Source organism: Pseudorca crassidens, chromosome 7 (assembly GCF_039906515.1).
Source record: "Pseudorca crassidens isolate mPseCra1 chromosome 7, mPseCra1.hap1, whole genome shotgun sequence".
NCBI classification, from domain to species: domain Eukaryota; kingdom Metazoa; phylum Chordata; class Mammalia; order Artiodactyla; family Delphinidae; genus Pseudorca; species Pseudorca crassidens.
The window spans coordinates 33,980,573-34,003,336 of record NC_090302.1 but is presented as its reverse complement, the minus strand read 5'-3'; the positions used below and the strand labels follow the sequence as shown (position 1 = coordinate 34,003,336).

The window sequence follows — 22,764 nt, the reverse complement described above, 5'->3', positions numbered from 1 at the left end:
TTATAAACTGCAAACCACCACACAAGCACTAGTCATCCTCATAACGCTTATTTATAAGAGTGTCTACAGCGCTACTGTGTTTGCCTTTCACCTTTCTGATTTGATCTTCCCCATTAGAATGCTAAGATCCTCTGCAGGGCTGGGATTTTTATCTAATCTGCTTGCCACTATATCCCCAGCACCTAGAACAATGGTTGGCACATATTCAGTGCTCAGAAAATACGTGTGGGTTGCACGAACGACCATAAAACGTTCCAGTACTGTTACCCAAGTTGTGTGTTACCCAGCACACCCAAATGTGCTGATCAGGTCCAAGGGATTCAAGAATGGGAGGCTTTCAGAAATGAACGGCTCAGTAACACGTTTATATATGAACACGTAGTTAAATCTGGTATTCTACACAGGTTCTCCCACAATCTGACAAATGTTCAACCTATGGTGTATTCATCCCAGACCCTCTGCCTCACATCACAGTGGACAGCGGCACTGCAGCCACGATGCACGTTCATTTCCTCAGGGCTGCAAGGAAGAAATGATCCACCACACTGTGGTCAAATGTGCTGACCATATATGCACGTGCAACCAGTTACTGTGCGTTAAATTTTGAGAGTGTCCAGTAATTTTTAGATCATTTTATATTTACTGCATTCCAAGTCAGAAAAAATTTGGTTACTAATTTAATGATTATAAAATCTTAAGAGTTACTTTTAAATAATTTAATAACTTCTGATAAATATAATGATATAAACTAACTCTGAGCATCCTATGAGAGCTTATTCCAAAGTGTTTCAATGCTGACATTCTTTTAATCGTTTCATTTTCCTCAATGTCTGGTGGTTCACAGGGGCTAACACCATTGGTACTTGTCTCAATAACAGCCAGTGCTGAATACTATGTTGATTTTATAAGACTTCTTTTGGTTAAGGAAAAAGTGGTAAAAGTACAAATTACCTTCGACCTTTTCCAGTTTGGCTAGGGTCAGTCCTATCGCATTGGGACGATGTGGGCTCCTTGTAGAGAAAACGCCAGTCTTCACACCATTCAGCCTAGGAGGCTGCACTTTTGCCTTACAGCTCAAATGACCATTTTTGTGAAAAACAAACAAAATCCTATTGAAAATAAACCAAACCACTGAGTAAGAAAAGAACACAGTCAATCTATCATAATGATTTGAGCGAGAAAAAAAACTTTAATTCCCCACAAATTAAAACAGAAAGAATGCTTCTAGTGGTACTAAAATATAATCAGTGGGGGAAAAAAGAGTAATATCATTCCCGTTTTTTGAAAGAAGACAGTCTTATCTCTATATCCACTGCCCGTAACACAATGACTGGCACGTGCTAGGACCTTAACAGGCTTTTGTCAAGTACCTGAATAAACAATATTTCATGGGTCTAGAGCAGGGTCCACAAACCTTTTCTGTAAAGGACCAGGCGGTAAATATTTTAGGGTTTGCAGGTCAACGAGTCTCTGCTATAAATAATTCAACTCTGCTGTTGTAACACAAAAGCAGCCACGGCCAACACATAAATGAATGCACGTGGTTATGTTCCCATAAACTTACTTACAAAAACAGAAGATGCGATGGGTTTGGTCCACAGGCCATAGCTTGCTGACCCGTGGTCTAGAGGACAGAATAATGACCCACGGACAGAATCGAGAAGGTCTACAGATTTCAGCTCAACAGAAGTCATTCAACAAAACTGGAACCAGCTGCAGATGGAATGTGCCCCTCAGTGGATCCCAAGCTTCCCCGAGGGTGTCCAAGTTATGCAGACAATCACATGCATGAATATAGTACAAAAATCCCATGCAATAGACAAGGGTGGTCTGGATGGCAGTCTCCAGGGTTGCCTCCAACTGGAGTACTTTACTCAAGGGCAAGTTATGGTCCAAAGTACCATTTCTAACTATAAAACAACTTACCAAACATGAGAAAACTGTTCTAAGCCCATCAAGGAATGTTCAGGATTATTAAAGATGCTTTTTCTAATCCTCAAACAAGCCCGTGAATGGCTACAAATGGATGGCTGCCTTGGAGTACCATTCTTGGCCGAGAAACAGGATTCCAAGTAACCAATTGGCTCAGTTAAAAGATTCCCTACAGAAGAAAATTAGATAAGAAATCATTAATGAAAAGGTCAAGCAAAGATGTAGGAAGACATGTTTTCTTTAATGCATCGATTTCATAGTTTTAAAATCTATTAGATGTTATACAACTATAAAATAAGATTCTTATAGCATTCAAAAATACATATAAATATCCTTATCATTACATATATCATTGTTATCAATACATCCCTTTAGATAATAAACTGGAAAGAGTATTGGTCTAAGAAAGAAAGAATGAAAGGAAAAATTCATTTTTAGAAGAACTACTATGACTATAATTCAAATTCTATGCAACCATTACTATGTTATGTGACCTTGGTTAGGGCTAAGAGGGTATTTCAAACAGAGGGAATAAGCTGCACAAAGTTAAATGAGAAATTTTATAGCATAAGCAGGGAACAAGCCATTTTGATTGGCTGGAGTATGAAACTACAAGGCAAAGAATAATGAAAGATAAGGAGACAGAGACTGTATATAGGTTAAAATGCTTTCAATTGAAAACAACAGAACACACGAAAAAAACTAGTTTAATTAAGCAATAAAGGGAGTGTATGGGATCACAGTACTAAAATATCTAGAGGCAGTATAGATTTCAGGTTAGGCTTGCTCCAGCAGCTCTCTGCCCCACTAGAATGTAAACTCCATGTGGGCAGGAGTTTTTCTGTCTTACTGATTGCTACGTTCTCATTGTCTAGTACTTGCCTACAAGAGGATAGGTACTTTAAAAATTCATGCTACATGGAGAAAAGGATTATGTAAGTCTAAACTGATTAAAATGGAAAGTGAAAAAGTGAAAGAAGAATGTGTGTAACATAATCCTATTTATGAAAATTTTATGTATTTACCTAACTAAACATGTACATATGTATGTCTAGAAAGCTATCTAGAAGGATAGTCACCAAAATTTTAACATTGGTTAAAACTGGTGGAGACTTTAAACTGTGTCCTTTTCTGTTTAGGCTGGTTGTAATCCCTCTGATATTGGTATCACTGCACCATACAGGCAACAGTAAAAAGTCATCAATAATTTATTGGCACATTCTTCTATTGGGATGGTCGAAGTTAATACAGTAGACAAATACCAAGGAAGAGACAAAAGTATCATCCTAGTATCTTTTGTTAGAAGTAATAAAGATGGAACTGTGAGTTAAAAAAAAAAACTGGTGGAGGGATTGTTGGATTATTTTTCTATTCAACTCTGTAATTTCTATAATATTTGAAAATTTTACAATAATCACAAATCATTTTTAAAATGTTTTAAACCAGTAACTCAAAAGAAGAAAAAACTGGCCAGGCAACATCAATATAGGTTTAAAGTAGGTATCTGCAACTAGCATTTTGAATTTATAGATAACTTTTTTTTTCACATTTCATGAAGGCTGTATTAGCTTCTTTTAAGAGATGATATAAAGACATTCTAGAACCTCATTTTATTTCCAGTTTCCATTAAATCTATCCTATCAGCACAGGTGGGCAGTGAGACTATAGGCCTGTCCTTCACAGCACCTTTCGTGACTTTTCACTTATAAAAACTAAATTACGTGATACATATAAAATATTACATGCAACATATATATAATAAAGCATAATGTTAAAATGAAATCCTGTGTACCACCACCCAGCCCAAAAACTAGTGCTTTACCAACAACTTGCATCTTTTTATGTTGCCTCTCTCCCTACCTTTCCCCTGAATGTGCCTGAACAAGAGCCTGAATGTGGTCTTTATCATTCATTTCTTTTCTTAAATATGATTTTATCACATGCATATGCATGCTTAAACAACGTTTCATTTATTTTGTCTTTGAGTTCTATAAAAACTGGTATCTTCTCAGACTTGCTTTCTCTCTCTCAATATTATGATTCTAAGATCCATCGACACTGAGTACATTTTTGATGACTTTACATTTTTTTCCAACTACATTTACAGGCACTCTTTTTTTTAAACCTTCACCTATGCTCTGTGGAATTGATATAGTAAACATCTTAAAGATGAAGGAACTGAAGTCAAACAATTCTCTGGTGTTCATAAAAATATCATGAAGAAAAATGGCCAAAAAGGGCTCCTACCCTAGTCAGTTATGTTCTGTTTTATTTAACAAACACTTTCCAAGTGTCTACAATTGCCAGACATTGTGCTAAGTTTGGGGGAAAAAATACAAAACAAGAACTCTTTTCACAGTGGAGTTAACAGTTGATTGAGAGAACTCACAATATGCTTCAATATCATGGGAAATGTCTTATCTGTAGTAATGATCAAAGACTTTTGCCTTTGACTATCTGATTGGGGGTCTACAAGTTTATAACTAACTTGAGCTATCACTTCATTGAATCAGTCTATACCTGTTTTTCACAGGCTATACATATGCTATGATAAATATAAGTTGTAACCAATTAGATTTATTCCAACCCTGTTTGTTCACCTCTATAAGAACATAAGCAAGATAATACTGGGTAAGCAATGAACTGAACGAGCTACATTGGAAGGAGTCCCTCAGCTATGTCACTCTCAAATGTTTGGGACCACTCTCAACATATCAACTATCCATCTAATAAACGTCGGAACTTAACCATATTCTAATACGTCTGGAACTTATTTATTCTCTGTGCCCCGGTTCTTGGGATATTAAATGCTATGAAATATAAATGCTCAATAATTTCCAAATATAAATTCTGCTTGAATGCTCTCCTTGAAGTGGAGGCCTGAGAACGTCCACCCAAGGGAATTCTGATCTTCTTCCTCTTGCCTCATATCTCAAAAAACAAACAAAAAGAAAACATTAAGCACCTACCATTTGGTAAGCACTGTGCTGAGTGCCTGGGAACAGGCATAAACAAGAACCAGTTCTCACCATCAATGTGTGCAGTACATTGACAGAGTGGACAAGTAAATCAACAATTAAATCAAACTGCCTTACATACATGCAGAATAGGGAGAGCACAGGTATGCCAGAGTAGTACTGGCATGAGAACCACATGGAAAGAGGGAGAAGTTTCCCTGGGGCCTATGGCTGGTATGAAAAGAGAAAAAGGACAAAAACAACACAGGGCCGTAACACTAGCTGTGTGACCTTGGGCAAAACTGCCTACCTCTCTAAATCCAGTTTTCTCAGCTATAAAACAAGGATAATCATCCTATCTTGGAAAGATGACTAAAATATGTAAAGTACCTAGTACAACAGAAGGTGCTCAGCAAGGAGAGATTTTTAAAGCCCTTACACAGGCTTTTCCCTCAATTTAACAATATTACAACTGTACTAACCATATAATTTTTAAAAACCCACAAGTTATTAACACAGAGGCTTTCTGTACACAAGTCTTATCAACAAGTCTTGTGTAGACAGAAATGTCCAGGTCCTTTTCACCTCTTGCCCAGACTATTAAATTACCCTTGTTATAATTTGTCTTCCCTCTGCCAGTCCCTCCCCTCCTGAAAACACACTACACCAGTCCTCCGGATTCTGAGTTCCTTATGTCTCGCTACTCTCTAAACTTTTTGTTTCCCACTATTAACAGATGTCATATTTCTTTTTTTTAATTTTTATTATTTATTTATTTAAATTTATTTATTTATTTATTTTTGGCTGGGTTGGGTCTTCGTTGCTGCGCACAGGCTTTTCTCTAGCTGCGGCGAGTGGGGGCTACTCTTCCTTGTGTTTGTTTATTTATTTATTTATTATTTGGCTGTGCCGTGTCTTAGTTGTGGCATGTGGGAGCTTTGTTGCCACATGCAGGATCTTTGTTGCCAGGTGCAGGATTTTAGTCGCGGCATGCATGCGGGATCTAGTCCCTGGCCAGGGATCGAACCCTGGCCCCCTGCACTGGGACCACAGAGTCTTAACCAATGGGCCACCAGGGAAGTCCCCCATCCAACACTTCTGACTTACAGCTCCCGGACCCCATGCTCTATAGACCTCTGAGCCCTGCTCTTTCCTGCCTGTCAAAATATCAGACCTGGGGCTTCCGTGGTGGCTCAGTGATTAAGAATCTGCCTGCCAATGCAGGGGCACGGGCTCCAGTCCTGGTCCAGGAAGATCCCACATGCCACAGAGCAACTAAGCCCATGTGCCACACCTACTGAGCCTGCATGACACAACTACTGAAGTCCACGTGCCTAGAGCCTGTGCTCTGCAACAAGAGAAGCCATCGCAATGAGAAGTCCACACACCGCAACAAAGAGTAGCCCACTCGCCACAACTAGAGAAAGCCCACGTGCAACAACAAAGACCCAAAGCAGCCCAAAATATAAATAATTAATTAATTTTAAAAAAACTATCAGACCTATAATCTGGCAGTATGCAACAATTTTTTTTTTAACAGGCACAACCGTTGACCACATAACAATACCTTTTAGAAATTCAAGTTAAACATTTAGAACATACACAAAGATTTTAGTTTCAAAACTTTCATTTAGAACAATGAAAACCAGCAATAACCTAAATGCCCAACAATAGAGAACTGGTTAAATAAGAGCACATCCATAAAACAAAATAGTGTGCAACTTCTCAAAATTAACATTATTAATTGCCATGGAAAGATTTTCATGAACCTTAAGTTTTGTTTTGTTTTTAATAAATGTAGAGCTGGGATTCAAATCAAAGTTTTGTTTTATTCTTTTAAATTTATTTATTTAATTTTGGCTGCATTGGGTCTTCGCTGCTGTGAGCGGGGGCAACTCTTCATTGCGGTGCACAGGCTTCTCATTGCGGTGGCTTCTCTTGCTGCGGAGCATGGGCTCTAGGCGCGAGGGCTTCAGTAGTCGTGGCTCGCAGGCTCTAGAGCGCAGGCTCAGTAGTTGCGGTGCACGGGCTTAGCTACTCTGCAACATGTAGGAATCTTCCAGGACCAGGGCTCGAACCCGTGTCCCCTGCACTGGCAGGTGGATTCTTAACCACTGCGCCACCAGGGAAGTCCTCAAGTTTTTTTCTGAAGTTATAAAACAATGGTGTCACATATCACCTCATGTTTCTAATATGTAGGCACTGAAACTATTATGGAAAGTAGACACCAAGATGTTAACAGTGGTTTTCTCTGGGTAATGGCCAACTACTTTCATCTTTTTTTCCATTTGCTTCCTCGGATTTCTAAAGTTAATATATTCTGCCCTAAAAATAGGGGTGAAAATAAAGAGAAACAAACGCATGCCATCTTTCAATGCTCAGTTTAAAACTATTTCCTACACTTCCTGCAGCACAGGTTGCTTCTCTCTTGTGGCATTAATCCCGAATCGGCAGAACACCTGATGTATATATCCTATCTCTCATTTATGGGTGAGAACTCCCCAAGACAAAGGCTGCTACACTGCACGTGGCTGTTCTGCCAAGACCAGGCCACCTTAGCTACCAAGAACAGAACAGGAGAGATGATGTCATACCGCTCGCCTAAGACACATCACGTGGTCTCCTAAGCACATGACCCGTGCCTTCCAATAACCAGGAAAAACGACCCACGTCCATTCTAGGTCTCGCATTTGCCGTCCCTCCCTGCAGTGAAGTCGGCTCCCTGCACTTAGGGCTCTTCGGAGTGCGGAACCTTCAGCCTCTTATAAGTTACCTGTCTCCAGAGCCGGCTTCACGCACCCGCACGAGGTCGCTGTGGGTCGAGGGCCGGTCTCCTCCAAGTCGCGCATGGCTAGTGGTCTCACAGGTGCCCACCCAACGCGTTCAAGCCTTCCGCTTCCGGTCTCCATGCATGGCGCCTGCGCAGTGCAGGAGAAGTGCGGTGCGCGGCGGGCGGAGCCGGAGGCCACCGCTAGGTGGCGATTAGGGCCTGGATCCCTCGTTCTGCTTCTGAACGTGTGTCTTCTGTATCGCGCGGACCCCTTGCAGTTGCCCGCCTTTCCAGGGCAGTCAGAAGCTCCAAGTTACCACCCTTTCCAAGGGAGGGCACGTCGATGAAGATTTATGCATAAAGATGTCTCTCTCGAAATAATAAGCAACCTATATATCCAGTGCATGACGCTAATTTTTAAATAAAAACAATATGTATATACAATTAGCACATAGCAAGACGATCGGATGTTATTAAACGTTAATTCTTCTTGAATGGTGGGAATACACAGATGGTCATTTATACTTCTCTGTATGCTCCCATTTTTCCACAAGAAAAACGATGTTTTGTCAGAAAGGAACCCCAAGTAAACCTTATTTCAAATCTAATGGATGGGTAGCCCCACACCAAATTAACGGGTAAGAAGTGGGGACTGTTCCTTGTGCTGCATATCTCACGAGAAATGAAGCGAGAATGAAACTGAGTCAACATGCCATACACATTTAGGGAATTGTAGTCGTTGTTTCTGGGCAGCTCTAAAAAGTTGAGGGCCAACAAGAGTCAGTTTTCATCCCATGCGATGACCAATTATCCCTGCACAGCTAGCCTGGCCTTTTACCCACTTACTTGTAACGTCATCTCTCACCTGTGTATTTATCAAGTTCCTCTGTATATATAATTCTACTTCTGAGCATTTTATCCTGTTGCTTCATGGGGAGAGGGGGGACATACTGCCTGAAAAATAAATTATTCAAAACCGTAAAACTCCACAGATTGAAAAGATTCAACAACCATGAAAAGCTGTTCCTAAACCTGTTCATTTGTCATGAACTAACAGACCACTAGCAGAAAGTAACCATCATAAGGAGCCAAAGATTTAAAGAGAAGATTATGGGTTTTTGTTTTGACATTTTGCAAAATTCAGCAAACATTTTAATTTATACATGAGAAATTTAATTTAATTTATACAAGTGTTCAAAAGTGTATGCATTTCAATTTATTGCAGGTTATTTGTGAGAGAATTTCTGCAGGTAAAACATGTTTAAATTTAACCAACAGTAGCGTGTCAGTGTATTTAAAATCATGAGAAAAATAGAGAAGATTGTAGGTTTTAAAACAAAAACCTCAAAAATTGATAAAATTCATACACCTACATGTTCTCTAATAGTTTCTTTCCACGTGAAAATTTGGAAAAGAATACCATTATTCTTTTTCGAGGAGGGAACAATTCTGGGCAGCTGATGAAACAAGAACAAGTTTGAGAAACACTGAGCTACTATACACGTTGTAAAACTGAGGCCGTAATAGCTGCAAATTGCCACTAGATGGGGGTGTTGCTAAAAGTGATAGTCTTGCTTAATTTGTGGACAGACTCCTGTAGAAAATGAGGTATTTTCCCTCCTGGCTTAAGATAACATATATAATGATAATCACACCAAAAATATATTACCAAGTGTGACAAGTTCTGAAATGCAAAGCAGAATTGGAGACACTGATGAAGTAGATTGCTACTTCATTTAAAGGAAAAATTTCTCTTTATGGAAAACAGGAACTTAAACATGTAGCCCTTTCATTATATGATTTGAAATTTCTATTATCCTGTCTAGAGTATATATGATTGTATAAATAACCATTATATATGATTATTTTTAGTTTATGAGACAACCCTTTCTCTGGAGCTAGGACCTAGGAATCTGCCTTAAAAAAAACCCGAATGATTCAAGGCAGGTGGTCATCTGTCTACACTTTGAGAAACACTTCTCAGTGTAATGATTCTTAATCTTTCATCTGAGTGAAGGATCCCTTTGAATATCAATTAAAGCTTTGGATCTTCTCACACATCATATTAGATTTAATATCATAAGATTCATGGATTTTAAAGAACAACTATTCTACCCAAGAGTGGAGGGTAGCACAAAGTAGGGCTAGATGGATTCTTGCAAAACTTTAATTCTATGACATCAAGGCTCTAAGCCAAGAAGAAAACTGGAACATTTTTAGATACACACTCGTGTTTGAATGAGAATAGTTAGAAAGCAGAGTTTGTATGTCTATATAGGGAGTGGGATAAGAAGGCAAGCAGAAAGGGTCCTAAAAGGTAGAAAGAGAAGACCCCTCTTCCTCTAATGTACTATATTTCTTCATATCATCTACTTCCTTATCTCTTTCACCTTTGTGCCCCTGTACATTGTACATATGCAAATCTCGTAAGATTCATCTTAATGAAACACTTTTAGAACTTGAGGTTTCAGTTTACTCTTTTTTTCTCTAATCTTGACCCACCCTGGCAGGTAAAATTGAGACAAGATTTCCAAAGATTGAAAACCATCACAAAGAACACTGAGGAAGTTAGGTGAGACTTTGGGTGAGTACCCATCCTCTCTGCAGTTATTCCCTCATCTGTAAAATGGGAATGATAATCACTGCCCAGCCTATTTCAAAGATTCTTGTGCAGATCAAATTTTAAAAAGTGTATATGAAAGTACAAGTTCTGAAGTGCCATCCAGATGTAAGGGACTATCATATGGTGTGCTGTCCTCAATATCTACTGTTACTTGAGTAATACAATGGGATATGAGTAATCATTGTTCTATTAATATATGCTGAGGGGGGAAATTTTATTGTGGGAGAGGGTGTGGCAAACAGGAGGGAAATAGCATTGTAACCTCCCACCATACCAGTGGTCCTCGACCCTAGCTGCACATTAGAATCATCTGGAGAGCCATTAAAATACTCTAAATCAGGGGTCCCCAACCCACAGGCCATGGATCGGTACTGGTCCTCAGCCTGTTGGGAACCAGGCCGCACAGCAGGAGGTGAGCAGTGGGCAGGCGAGCCAGTGAAGCTTCATCTGCAGCTCCCCATCACTCACCATTGCTCCCATTACCTCCTGAACCATTGCTCCCATTACCTTTCCACCCTCCGTGGAAAAATTGTCTTCCATGAAACCCATCCCTGGTGCCAAAAAGGTTGGGGACCACTGCTCCAAATGCAATGTTGTAGCCTAGATTGGATCCAGAAGCAGAAAAAAGACATTAGCAGAAAAACTAATGAAATCCCAATAATATCTGTAGTTTAGTTAATGGTAATATAACAATTTTAGTTTAAGTTTTGATAAATGGACCATGGTTATATGAGATCTTAACATTAGGGTAAACTGGGTGAGAGCTATATAGGAACTTCTGTACTACCTTTACAACTTTTATATAATTCTAAAATTATTCCTCAAAAATTATTTAGAGCAAAAAACAATGTAAAATATAAATATGTCTTGATGTCACCCTAGATAGGTGAATCAGAATCCCTGGGGAGGTGCCTGGGCAACTGTGATTTTGAAATTTTCCCCAGTGGTTCTAATATATGGTGAGGGTTAAGAACCACTGTTCTACACCATGAATGCTTGAGAGACTGGGATCCTGTCGTGTTCTTCACTCTAGCCTAGTACCTAGCACAGTGCCTATATGGAGAGCTTGCATACTTGTGCCCTTGCTGAACCATTTGCAGAAATCTCCTTTATTTTGAGTCCTCTGTAATAACAGAAGGAAAACTGAAAACAAACCTCTTCCCCTCAAAAAATATTGGGCTGGCCAAAAAGTTCGTTCGGGCTTTTCCGTGACATCTTACCAGGGAAGATTTTCAGACATGTTCCTGCCCAGAATAGTTTCTACTCCTGTCCCCAGTCTCTCGTCATTTTCAGTTAATCCTGACCATTATCACCAGATAAATATTCCTGAAATACTAAAACTGCCATCTCTTTGTTCAAAAGTCTTATTTAGCTCCCCATTACCTAAGTAAATAATATACGTCTTAGTTAGGCAAGCAAAATTCCATACAACTCCAATAATACAATAATTTTCAGCCTGCTAGCCTGCTATTCCACATGGACCCTGCATTAACTGTAGATTGCATGCAGTTCTCTTGAACATGTCTTTAATTCACCCTTCTCTCTGTCACATACAACAATGCTGCTATCCTCACCTATATTACAAATCCTCTCCATCTTTCAAGGCTCCACTCATGTGTAATTTTTTCGGGTCACTCCAGCAAAAAAGTGAGCATTCCCTCTGTTGTATCTTCTAATTCAAGTGGCACTAGCATTACTATTTTCTTTTGTAATTATTTGTTTTCTGTTTTATTCCCCCACGAGACTAGATTAAACTCCTAGTGGACAAGGACTATGTGTTATAGGTCTTCTAACCCTCACAGTGCTTACCATGATGCTGTCCACACAAACACGTGATAATGATTTAATATACATTTTGCACAATTACAGTGTATAAAAAGTAAAAATAGAAAATCAAAATTCAAATACACAACTACATTCATCACTCCAAAATATCTTTGAAGGAGTCCAAGAATAAGAATTGTTAAAATTGTTAAATTGTTAAAAGCCATCTGAAGCCTGAATAAGATTTTGATGCTGGGCTTCCCTGGTGGTGCAGTGGTTGAGAGTCTGCCTGCCGATGCAGGGGACACGGGTTCGTGCCCCGGTGCGGGAGGATCCCACATGCCGCGGAGCAGCTGAACCCGTGAGCCATGGCTGTTGGGCCTGCGCGTCCGGAGCCTGTGCTCCGCAACAGGAGAGGCCACAGCAGTGAGAGCCCCGTGTACCACACACAAAAAAAGATTTTGATGCTATTGTTACATTAGTAATTGAACAAAGTTTATAAGAAAACTATATACTTCCTCAAATTTTAATTGTTCAGACTTAAAAATGGGAAAAGGGAGGGCTCAGTAATTTTCCCCTGAAAACAAACATTTATTTGACTAATTCTTAAGGGCAGGAAAATTGTTAAGTCTGTTCCCACCACTATCCTCTCCCTAATATACCTACATATACACACGCATGCGCACGCGTGGGCGTGCACACAGACACACACACACTAGCAGGATGTTGTCTATGTGGTAGAGCCTGAAAAATCACATTAGTTCTCTCTTTCAGATATGGTCTATATATGGGGGAAAAACCACTGTTAAAATATTAATGAATATTGTAGAGATTTCTACCATATTTTGAGAAAAATCACACATATAATGTACTAAGATGTGAATTTTGTTGGATAACTATGATGGTTGCACATTGTTAAAACAAAACAACTATAAATTTTATTTTCTGGTTGAATCTCTTGAGGAACGTTTGGAATTGCTGGTATCTCTGGTTCCTCTGCTTTGGGTTTTTCCTTCATTTCTGTAAAATAAAATAAAATACGAAAATACATTTAATAAATGGTATTGGGATGATTGGCTATCCACTTGGAGAAAAAAAACTCTACCTAACACTTTGCACAAAAACAAATCTCAGATGAATTAAAGATTTAAATATTAAGATACAGTAAATGTTGTAGAAACAATAGAATATTCCTGTAATCTTAAGATTATAAAGGCCTTTCTAAGCAGACCACAGACCAGAAGCCATAAGGGAAAAGACTGACAGGTTTGAATCATTAAGACTTAAAATCGTGACAGGTTTGAATAACTAAAAACTAACATTAAAATTTTGTCATATAGAATGCCAAACTACTATAAACAAAGTTAAACCACAAACAACAACTAGAAAAATATTTACAACTTATATGTAGGTAAAGATTTAATAACTATTATTTAAAGAGATTTTTTAAATCAATCAAAAAGGTAGATATTCCAAATATAAAATGGAACAAGGATTCAAACAGGCAATTCTCAAAAGAAAAAAACTGAATTCATAATAATCATAAAAATATGCCTAGCAGCATTAGTCATAAAAAAGTGGGAATTAAAACAATTAGGTTTTTTTTTTAACCTAGCATAATAGGCGTAGATTATTAAAACAATCATGTGCAGTGTTGTCAAGGGCATGGGCAACAGGCACTTACATAAATTCTTGGTTTCTGTGTATTGCTACAACATTTTTGGAGGCTACTCTGACAGAATGTATCCAGACTTTAAATGCTGGTACCCTTTGGCCCAGCAATTCAACTTCTAGGGATTTGTCCAAAGGAAGTAATCAGACCAACTTAAGCTTCCAGTGCCTTAGTTTCCTTATCTATAAAATAAGGATAATATTATTCATCCACTAGGGTTTTTAACACTGAATAAAGTGATTCACATGAAATGTTTAATACAGTGTCTGGCAGATAGAAAGTACCAAATAAATGTTATTTAAATAAATGTTACTTCCAATGATTTCATTGAACGTTGCTGTAATAGTAAAACTTGGCAGTAATCTAAGTGTTCATCATTATAGGGATTGGTTGAATAAATTATTGTATGTATAATACTGTACAATTGTTACAAAAGATGTCATTAAGATGACCACAATATATATTGTATGTGAAAAAAAGCAGGTTATAAAATGGAATGTATTGTATTGATACCATCTCATTTGTTAAAGCAAAACAAAAACTTGACCTTGGGGATCAGAGATAGGAGATGGTATTATAGGGGACTTTTACTCTACAGTCACTTATATATTGCTTTAATTTATTATAATAAACATTATAATTTATTATTATGACAATTTTATAATCAGCAAAAAGTAGATATTTCCACTTGTTTGGTAAGACAAAGCCCAAAACAAAATAAGCATTAATTAATTGCCCATCTTAACCTTGCTGGGTTTAAAATGAAACTCTTAGAATCGGGCACTGTGTTGATTAGAGCTGCTTCTCCATCAGGGGACTCCTGTCAGTACAAGTAGTGCTTCATATGTCTGCTTTTACTGTAATTTTTTAAAAGGTATTTCCTCAAAACCTGTATTACTTGGAATACAATAACCCCAGGTTTTTGTTGCACTCATACTTTAGGAGAAAGAGAAAATAAGCTACCAAAAGGATTTCTTTAGAACACAATTCCCTGGGGATAGCTATGGTCCGCTAGACAGCCCATTTCTTATACTGTGTACAATAGTGCACAAAGAGAATCAAGGCTCTCAGTTATGTCCCCGAGACAAGTCAAACTGAAGAAAGGTCACATTATTTCTTAAATGCTATGCAGAGGAGAAAGCTTTTCAGGAGCAAATATTTAAATAGAAAGGGTTTGGGGTAAGCCTGGTAAGTCCTACAAGAACGAGTTCCCTATTACCAGGATCATATTTTATGTCTTTGTATCTCCCTCAGTAGCTTGTACCATGAATTTACTTACCTTTAGTTTTCCAGGAAATTTTAATTTTCTAGAAAAAAACTTTATTCACCAAGTTTTCTTGTTAATCTAAATGTAATTGTCCTTTAAAATATTTTGCACATAATTCACTCTATATGGGGTTCATTTTTCTTCACTGGCTAAAGCTTCCCTAAATGGATAGTATGTACAAGTACCCACTATACACACTTATAGTTTCAATGATTTTCTTTTAATTATATGGTAATATACCAACAGATATTGGTTGAATGAAAAACATTTTTCACTTGAAACTAGCCAAAGACATTGATGATACCCACTGAGATAACTGGGATAACCCAGGATTGTCAAAGAAGGCAATAAATCACCGCTCCAAGGGAGATAAACCTATCTGGTACTCTGATTATGAACAGGGAACACAAATAAGGGGCATGTCACTAGCTTGACCCCAATAAAAAAAAACAAACCTACCTCAAGGAGAAATATAAACATCCTTAGCATCTTCCTGGTGTGCTTTAGGATCCTGGTCTTGGGGCCCACCTCTTTCTTGGTACAGCTCTGGAAAGCATTCTTCAGGCACATCCTTATCTTTATATGTCTTAGTAGAGAGGTCTTCAGGCCCAGGTATTTCTTGGTATATTTCAGGTGCATAGTCTTCAGGCCCAGCTGTTTCTTGGTATATTTCAGGTGAATATTCTTCAGACCCAGGTGTTTCTTGGTATATTTCAGGTGAATATTTTTCAGGAGCAGGTGTTTCTTGGATTGTTTTATGAGAGGGGGCTTTAGACACAGCAATTTCTTTATATGTTTTATGAGAAAAGTGTTCAGGTTCAACTGTTTCTTGGTATGTTTTTATAGAAAGCTCTTTAGGCACAGCTATTTCTTGTGCTTTAGGAACAAAATTTTCAGTCTCAGCTATTCCTTGACCTAGTTCAGAATTGTGTTGCTCAGGTTCAGCTCTTTTTTGGTATGTTTCAAGAGCGTAGCCTTTAGGCACATCTGGTTTGGGGTATGCTTCAAGAGGGCATCCTTCCAGGTCAGCTACATCTTCAGATGTTTTAGAAGAAAGGGCTTTGGCTGCAGCGGCTTCTTGGCACATTTTAAGAGAGAGGTCTTCAGGTTGAGCCATATCATGGCGCATTTGGGAAGGATGGTCTTGAAATACAGCTATTTCTTGGTACATTTTAGGAGAGAGGTCTCCAGATTCAGCCATATCTTGGAGTACTTCAGAAGGGTGGTTTTGTACTGCTGTTTCTTGGTATTCAGAAGAATTTTCCTGATGGATAATGCTTTCTTGACCTATTTCAGAAAAATGTTTCTTGGGCACAACTCTTTGCGTGGAGGCTACCGGAAGGAGAGCTTCGGTCACACTCCTGGGTGGTTCAGTTTCTTTCTCTGTAGGTGCTGGTGCTTTCTCCATCATTTCCTTTTCTAATTGTGACAGAGGCTCCACCTTCGTTTCTGTATTTTGTTGTCTCTTTCTGCCTCTTTCACTTCTTTTTCCTGTTCTCTGCCGCTTATGTTTTTTCTCTCTATAGAGAAATGAGAATTAGTGTCAGCAACAGGGCTCCAGAATTCAAATAAACATTTGGCAATAACAGTCCCAGGACTCCCACTGCCTTGTTGCACGACCTTGAACAAAGCACTTAATCTCTCTCTGGGCCTCAGTCTCCTTGTTTGTAAAATGAAGAAGCAGTTCTAGATGCTCTCAATTGTTGGGAGAGGAAATGACCCTCAGGACTTTTTGTCTCTGATGCCTTGCTCTACAGGAATCTTCTTGGTGAGTGTAGCGTGTGTGTGTGTATGTGTGTGTGTGTGTGTGTGTGTGTGTGTGTGTGTGTGTGTGTGTGGTGTGTGCACACGTTTGAGAGCATATACTTAAAGTTTGGTTATGGAAAATGTATTGTTGATGTTATACATTAATAGACTGGCATTCTTGTTTATATGCTAGTCTCTCTGGGTTTAGTCTATGTGAGTTCATTTCTCTATACCCTGGGTAAACTGATATGATTGTGTTCCTAGATCTGCAGTGCAGGTCTGCTCCTCATCTGCGCAGCCTGCAGGTGAATGATGTATGTGGCTTGCTTATCTAATACAGTGTCTTGTGTAAAGCAGGCTGAGTGGCCAAAGCTGGGTCCACAGCTCCAAAGCTGCAAAAACACTTCCTTGAGGTAAAGCAGCTTGGTGGAAAGGCATGAGTGGTCATATTATACCTACTCTGAACCAATCGCTAAAGATCTAGAAGATGAAAGGATATGCATGGATATTGCAACCAATGACAAATTGTTAGGTACTGCAAATATAACCAAACACAGATGGCTAATATAGATGGACTTGGGGGAAGAAAAAGATACTATAAAAAAGCATTTCATCATTTTTCTAAACCTATTGAAATTCTGTTTCATGCTACCTGCCCCGTGGAGCCTTCTCCAACAGACCACAGGGCTGAAATGCTCTCCCTGCTTACCACTCCTATAGGATTTATTATGAGGATTATGCTTAAGGTAAAGAACATAGGCTGCCTCATCCTGTAGTTATTTCTGGAGAAACCCTATTTCTTTTAGTAAACAAGACAGTCTTTGGAGATAAAACCAGTGTTTTTTACACCTATGCAATGCTTGCAGTTCCTTGTACACTTAAAAAATGTATACCCTATTCTACTTTTGCATGTTTAAAAATTTCCATAATTAAATTTTTTTAAAGGTTGTCTCATCAAAACCAGTTTGAAGTCAATATTAAAAAGGTACATATTGTAATAGTACAGTTTAAAATAAATATTAAAAATAATATAGAAGGTAAAAATGATATGGTACCTCAGCATTTGGAAGTTTAATTCCAAGTAACCAAGGTAACAAGATAAATTATAAAGTCCTTATTGTCAGATTTTAAAAAGATGATGTATGTGAATTCTTCAGGCAACATTATTATCCTAGAAATTAAATCCTAAATAATTTGTTATGTAGATCTCTATATGACGGAAATGTGAGTAATGTTCCATGTTCTTCCTGGTGGTTTCTCAAAAGATACAAATATATCTGTGTGGCCTAAAATTTAATCTGTACTCTGTCACTTATAAGCTATGTGATCATGGGCAAGTCACTTAAACTCTCTATGCCTTGATTTCTTCACAGGTAAAATGGAGTAAATAGTATCTGCCCAACCTCATGTGGTTGTCCTAAGAATTGCATGTAATAACTTATATGAATGAATCATCCAGATAGAAACTAGTACTCTTATATAAATATCAGAAATATATATATATATATATATATATATATATATACACACACATGGTGCTTCCTATGTGCCAGGCACTGTTTTAAGTAATTTACTTATTCTGTTATCTCATATAGTCTTCACATCAACTTATGTGGTAGATACTATTATTATCTCCATTTTGCAGATGAAAAAACTAAAGCACAGAGAGGTTGAATAACTTGTCCAAGGTGAAATGGCTAAGAAGTAAGGGAGCCACTCTTCAAATCTAGTCATTTAGCCATCTGGCTTTAGCAGCCAGGCTCTTAACTATTACACTCTACCGCTTCTCTCTGGAACTAAGGTTTCACTGTTTAGAATGTTGTAGTGAGGACAGCCCTCAGTAGTATAGATATGTGTCACAACAGCAAGGCCGGCCAGCTGCCAAGAGGCTCACTAAGGTTCCACCTACTCCAGTGACTTCTTCAGCCTTGCCCCCCCCCAAAACAATGAGCACAGAAGCCCAATTCTATGAGCATACTGAAACCAGCTCCATTTCTAGGGTCAGAGCTCATCAACCAGCTCAAAGAGATTGATATGTAAACCTAAAGACCAATTTTTAAATGAACAGTGAGAAATGCAAAGACTTGGGAAGGCAAGGAATGATCAGAAGGTTGCTTGGTGAGTAAGGAATTAGGGGAACTAATTGTGTGTTCTTCAACAGAGTCACCTGTCAGAGGACTTGAGTACAGAAGTTTCTGCTATAACATATATGCATTCCTGAAAAACCTCACTTTCTGCAAAATCATGCACTAAAAGTGACAGTGCTTATGGGGAAAAAATAAAGTTGGGGCAAATGATTCAAATCCTATGCAACTTTTTAACACTAGCATAAACAGTAATTGGGACAAGGGTGAGATAACTTGGATAGTCCAGACAGGCAGCTTACTATGGCTGGAGGCTGCCTCGGGGATGGTAAAAATGCACAAAAGCAAGAGTGTAAATGCAGGCTTTCAGTGCTGAGATCATGCAAATAAGGGTGCTCTGAGACAGCAGGGCTGCCGCTAAGTTGAGCACAGGAGGAAGTGCAACCTGCTATATGTGGAGATCTTTGCAAGGCTACCAATGTCCTTCTCTGGGGAAGAAGCCCCGGATGAAGGCTGAAAAGGACCCTGTCTATACATCAGCCAAGCTGAAGGCTTTTTCCTTTCCTGTGAAGGTTTTAACTCTATTCCCACTATTCTGGCTTCTTTTGAGTAGGAAAAATTATGAACTAACACAACTTCCACATTATACTGACATCATTCTCATATTTACCAATCATATGTGAGCTAACTGGTGTTGTAGAAACATGTGTTGTTGCAGAACAGACGACACTCAGTCCACAGTGGGAATAGGTACTTAAAACATCTGCACTGTATGTTTTTTAAAAAAATGATGCCTAGACAAATGTTTACCTATGTTTTTTTGGGTTTTTTTCACAAAGCAGAGCCCAGCCCTGTGAAAAATGTATACCTATGTTATTTTTGCCATTGAAGGAAACATTTTTACAGTAAAGAAGAAATGCACATCTAAATCTTAATCAAAAAAATTTTAAAGAAGAAGAGTGCTTAGATCAGTGGTTCTCAACTGGGAGCATTTTACCTCCTCTCCCCTGACCCCAGGAGACATTTAACAAGGTCTGGAGACATTTTTGGTTGTCACGATGGGGAGGGGAGAGTCCTGTGGGTTTCCAGAGGCCAGTGGTGCTGCGAAACATCTTCAATACACAGGACAGCCTCCCACACAAAGAAGTCGCCTATCCACAGCACTAATAACACCAGCGTTGAGAAACCCTGGCTCAGATGGATGCTGTACTTTGGCTCCTTGGGCTCCCCTTTTCTATTTCCAAGCAGGCAATACCTCTGTTTTCACAGTTATATTCTAAATGGTGCAGTTAGATGCTGCCTAATTTATAGTCATGTTCATGTACTCCCTTCCTGAGATTACATACAGCTGACTTTGGACACTTAGGAACTCTCAAACTCTTCCATCACTCATTTACAGACAGTGCTTTGGTTTACTCCATGGAGAGTTAACTACACCCATTCAAGAAGAATTTCACTAATAGAAAGCTTGGAGAACAAGCTTGGGGGTCTTCTCAATGGTGTCTCCCGCTCCCAACAGATACTTCTATGGTTATATTACTAGGGTTGTTGAACACCAGTCCTCTCTACAATATACATAATTTGATCAACTGGTACTGTAATTAAAAGAGACCATAAATAAGATTCTGTTCCCATCACTTTACTAGATGGGTGACTTTAGGCAAGAGATTTAACCTTCAGAGACTTGGTTTCTTTTTTGTAAAATGAGGATAACAGCTCCCAATTCATGGGATTTTTGGAAAGATGAAATATAGTACGTAAGAGTGCTCAGCACCACTTGACAAGTAGCATACGCTAGATAAACATCAGTTCCTTTCCCCTTGCAGCAATACCATACCCAAATAGCCATTGTGAAGTGTGCTTTTCTTGTGCTTCAGCTTTTCTTTTTCTGAGTTGCTCTCTGTTTCTTAAACTCCAAGTTCCAATGACTTCTGTAGGATCAAAATGAAAGTTATGGGAGATAGTGATGAGTTGTGGCATTAACAGGAAAAGAGTCCTATAGAAAAAATGGTAGAATCCCTTTACTGGGTGTGTAAGTTTTTCCCTTAGCTTTTTGAGGACAAGAACTATATCTTATTTATTCTTGTACCTCTGAAGAATGCCTGGGTGCAAACATTCAGTCGACATTTTTTAAGTGAAAAGGTCAGTATTTGTACATAAGTGTGCTACCAACCTATTAATTTTTTCAAAATAGTGTACATATTGTACAAACATAAAAGAAAAAAATCAGCCATGTTCTGCCATCCTATAACCTGTTTTCATTTTATTCCTCGTATTCATCTAGTCCCTATATTAAACAAAGTTGTAATGATGGCATACCACAGTTTTATCATTTATTAACCTGATACATCAAAAATATATTCTGGGCTTCCCTGGTGGCACAGTGGTTGAGAATCTGCCTGCCAATGCAGGGGACACGGGTTCGAGCCCTGGTCTGGGAAGATCCCACATGCCGTGGAGCAACTAGCCCCGTGAGCCACAATTACTGAGCCTGCGCGTCTGGAGCCCGTGCTCCACAACAACAGAGGCCGTGATAATGAGAGGCCCGTGCACCGCGATGAAGAGTGGTCCCCACTTGCCGCAACTAGAGAAAGCCCTCGCACAGAAACGAAGACCCGACACAGCCATAAATAAATAAAATAAAAATTAAAAAAAATATATATTCCATCATCTCGTCCTCATAATTATAACTTTAGCAGCTACATGATACTTAATCGAGTTGATGTATTCTCATTTATCCACTCATTCCACTCGTATTGAACATTTAGGTTGTTGCCAGTTATTTTTTTTTTGCCATTGTAGATCAAATTATAATAAATATTTCATGTACACAACAGCTTTTTTTCTTTTGTACATTTTTCCTTTGGATGACGTTTCTCCAAGTTCTTTGGAATATTAAAGTTATTATCAAGAAAGGTTCTATTGCCATCCAAGTTTGTGAAAAGTTAACGTTGGGTCTTTGATGTAGAACTTCTTAGAGACTATAGAATGATTTCAAATTTGCACGGGGACCCCCAAAAGAGAAAATGTCCCTTGGACCATGGCACCTTTTGTTTTTAGGACAGAAGTCCTTAATGGTGAACATGGATGGAGGAAAATTATACTTTTATTTTTACCAATCTTTAATTTAAATGACCATTTCCTTCAATTATGAATGTAGGTAGCAAACCACAGTAGTTTTAGCAGTGTGTGATTTTGTCACAAAAAGAAATTACAGATTTTCTTCATATAACATGACAGTTATTGCAGATACCTTAAAATATCATTTATTTGAGATGATATATTTGATTTGATACAGTGGTAATTAGATCCACCACTGGACCTTGTTATTTAATGCATCTGTAAATAAGCACATATATTATTATATCATAGTTTTTTATTTTGATAACTTATCTTAATATAATTGCTTCCTTTATAATCCTATGTATTTAATTTTATGTATTCAGACTTCTTAGTCTAAGAAGGGGTCTAGAGGTTCATCAGAATGCCAAAGGGATCCATGGCATTAAAAAGTTTTAAATCACTGCCTCAAGGCCTAGGGTTCTGCAAAAGCGGCAGAAATGCTGCTTTAGGATAGATCCAAAGACTAAGATTAGTGAGTCAAAAGAATAAACACTATTATAGTTCTTATTATAGTTCTTATTATCTGGCTACTTATTGCCAGATCCCTTTCCAAAAGTTTCACTATATTTACATTACCAAAGAAGTATATGGTTGTATTTGTTTTACCACAACTATCTGGTATTGGGTATTTTCGTTATCTTTCATTTATATATATTATTAATAATTTATTCATTATTTCCTTGTGTTTCTCTGGCTTATTAGAATCTTAGTGCTAGAAGGCACCTCAGAAAGTTATATAGCCCCAATTCTTCCATTCTAATATATGAACGTATCCAATTATGCCCCTTTTTTGCCAGAGCCATAAAAAGAGGAAAATAATCATAGT

The 22,764-nt window shown here is 38.3% G+C and overlaps 2 protein-coding genes across 10 annotated transcripts in view; both read right to left on the bottom strand.

The window, feature by feature from the left end:
* Positions 1-7,827, bottom strand: part of TRMO (tRNA methyltransferase O) — a 193,894-nt gene extending 186,067 nt beyond the window's left edge. Inside the window, exons 1-3 of one of the 2 annotated variants that reach the window (XM_067743870.1) lie at positions 7,663-7,827; positions 1,927-2,101; positions 952-1,109 (exon numbers count right to left, since the gene is read on the bottom strand). In XM_067743870.1, the coding sequence (XP_067599971.1) occupies positions 952-1,109; positions 1,927-2,101; positions 7,663-7,798 (469 nt within the window). In that variant the 5' untranslated portion in view covers positions 7,799-7,827. Of the gene's footprint in view, positions 1-951; positions 1,110-1,926; positions 2,102-7,662 lie in introns of those variants that run through there. The other variant, XM_067743871.1, reaches the window with a different exon arrangement.
* Positions 7,828-12,096: 4,269 nt separating this feature from the next.
* Positions 12,097-22,764, bottom strand: part of HEMGN (hemogen) — a 42,662-nt gene continuing 31,994 nt past the window's right edge. For all 8 annotated transcript variants that reach the window (XM_067743866.1, XM_067743867.1, XM_067743865.1 and 5 more), the window contains 3 exons: positions 20,653-20,746; positions 15,445-16,505; positions 12,097-13,066 (listed from right to left, as the gene is read on the bottom strand). In XM_067743866.1, coding sequence (XP_067599967.1) covers positions 15,446-16,505; positions 20,653-20,746 — 1,154 coding nt within the window. In that variant the 3' untranslated portion in view covers positions 12,097-13,066; position 15,445. The remainder of the gene's footprint in view (positions 13,067-15,444; positions 16,506-20,652; positions 20,747-22,764) is intronic.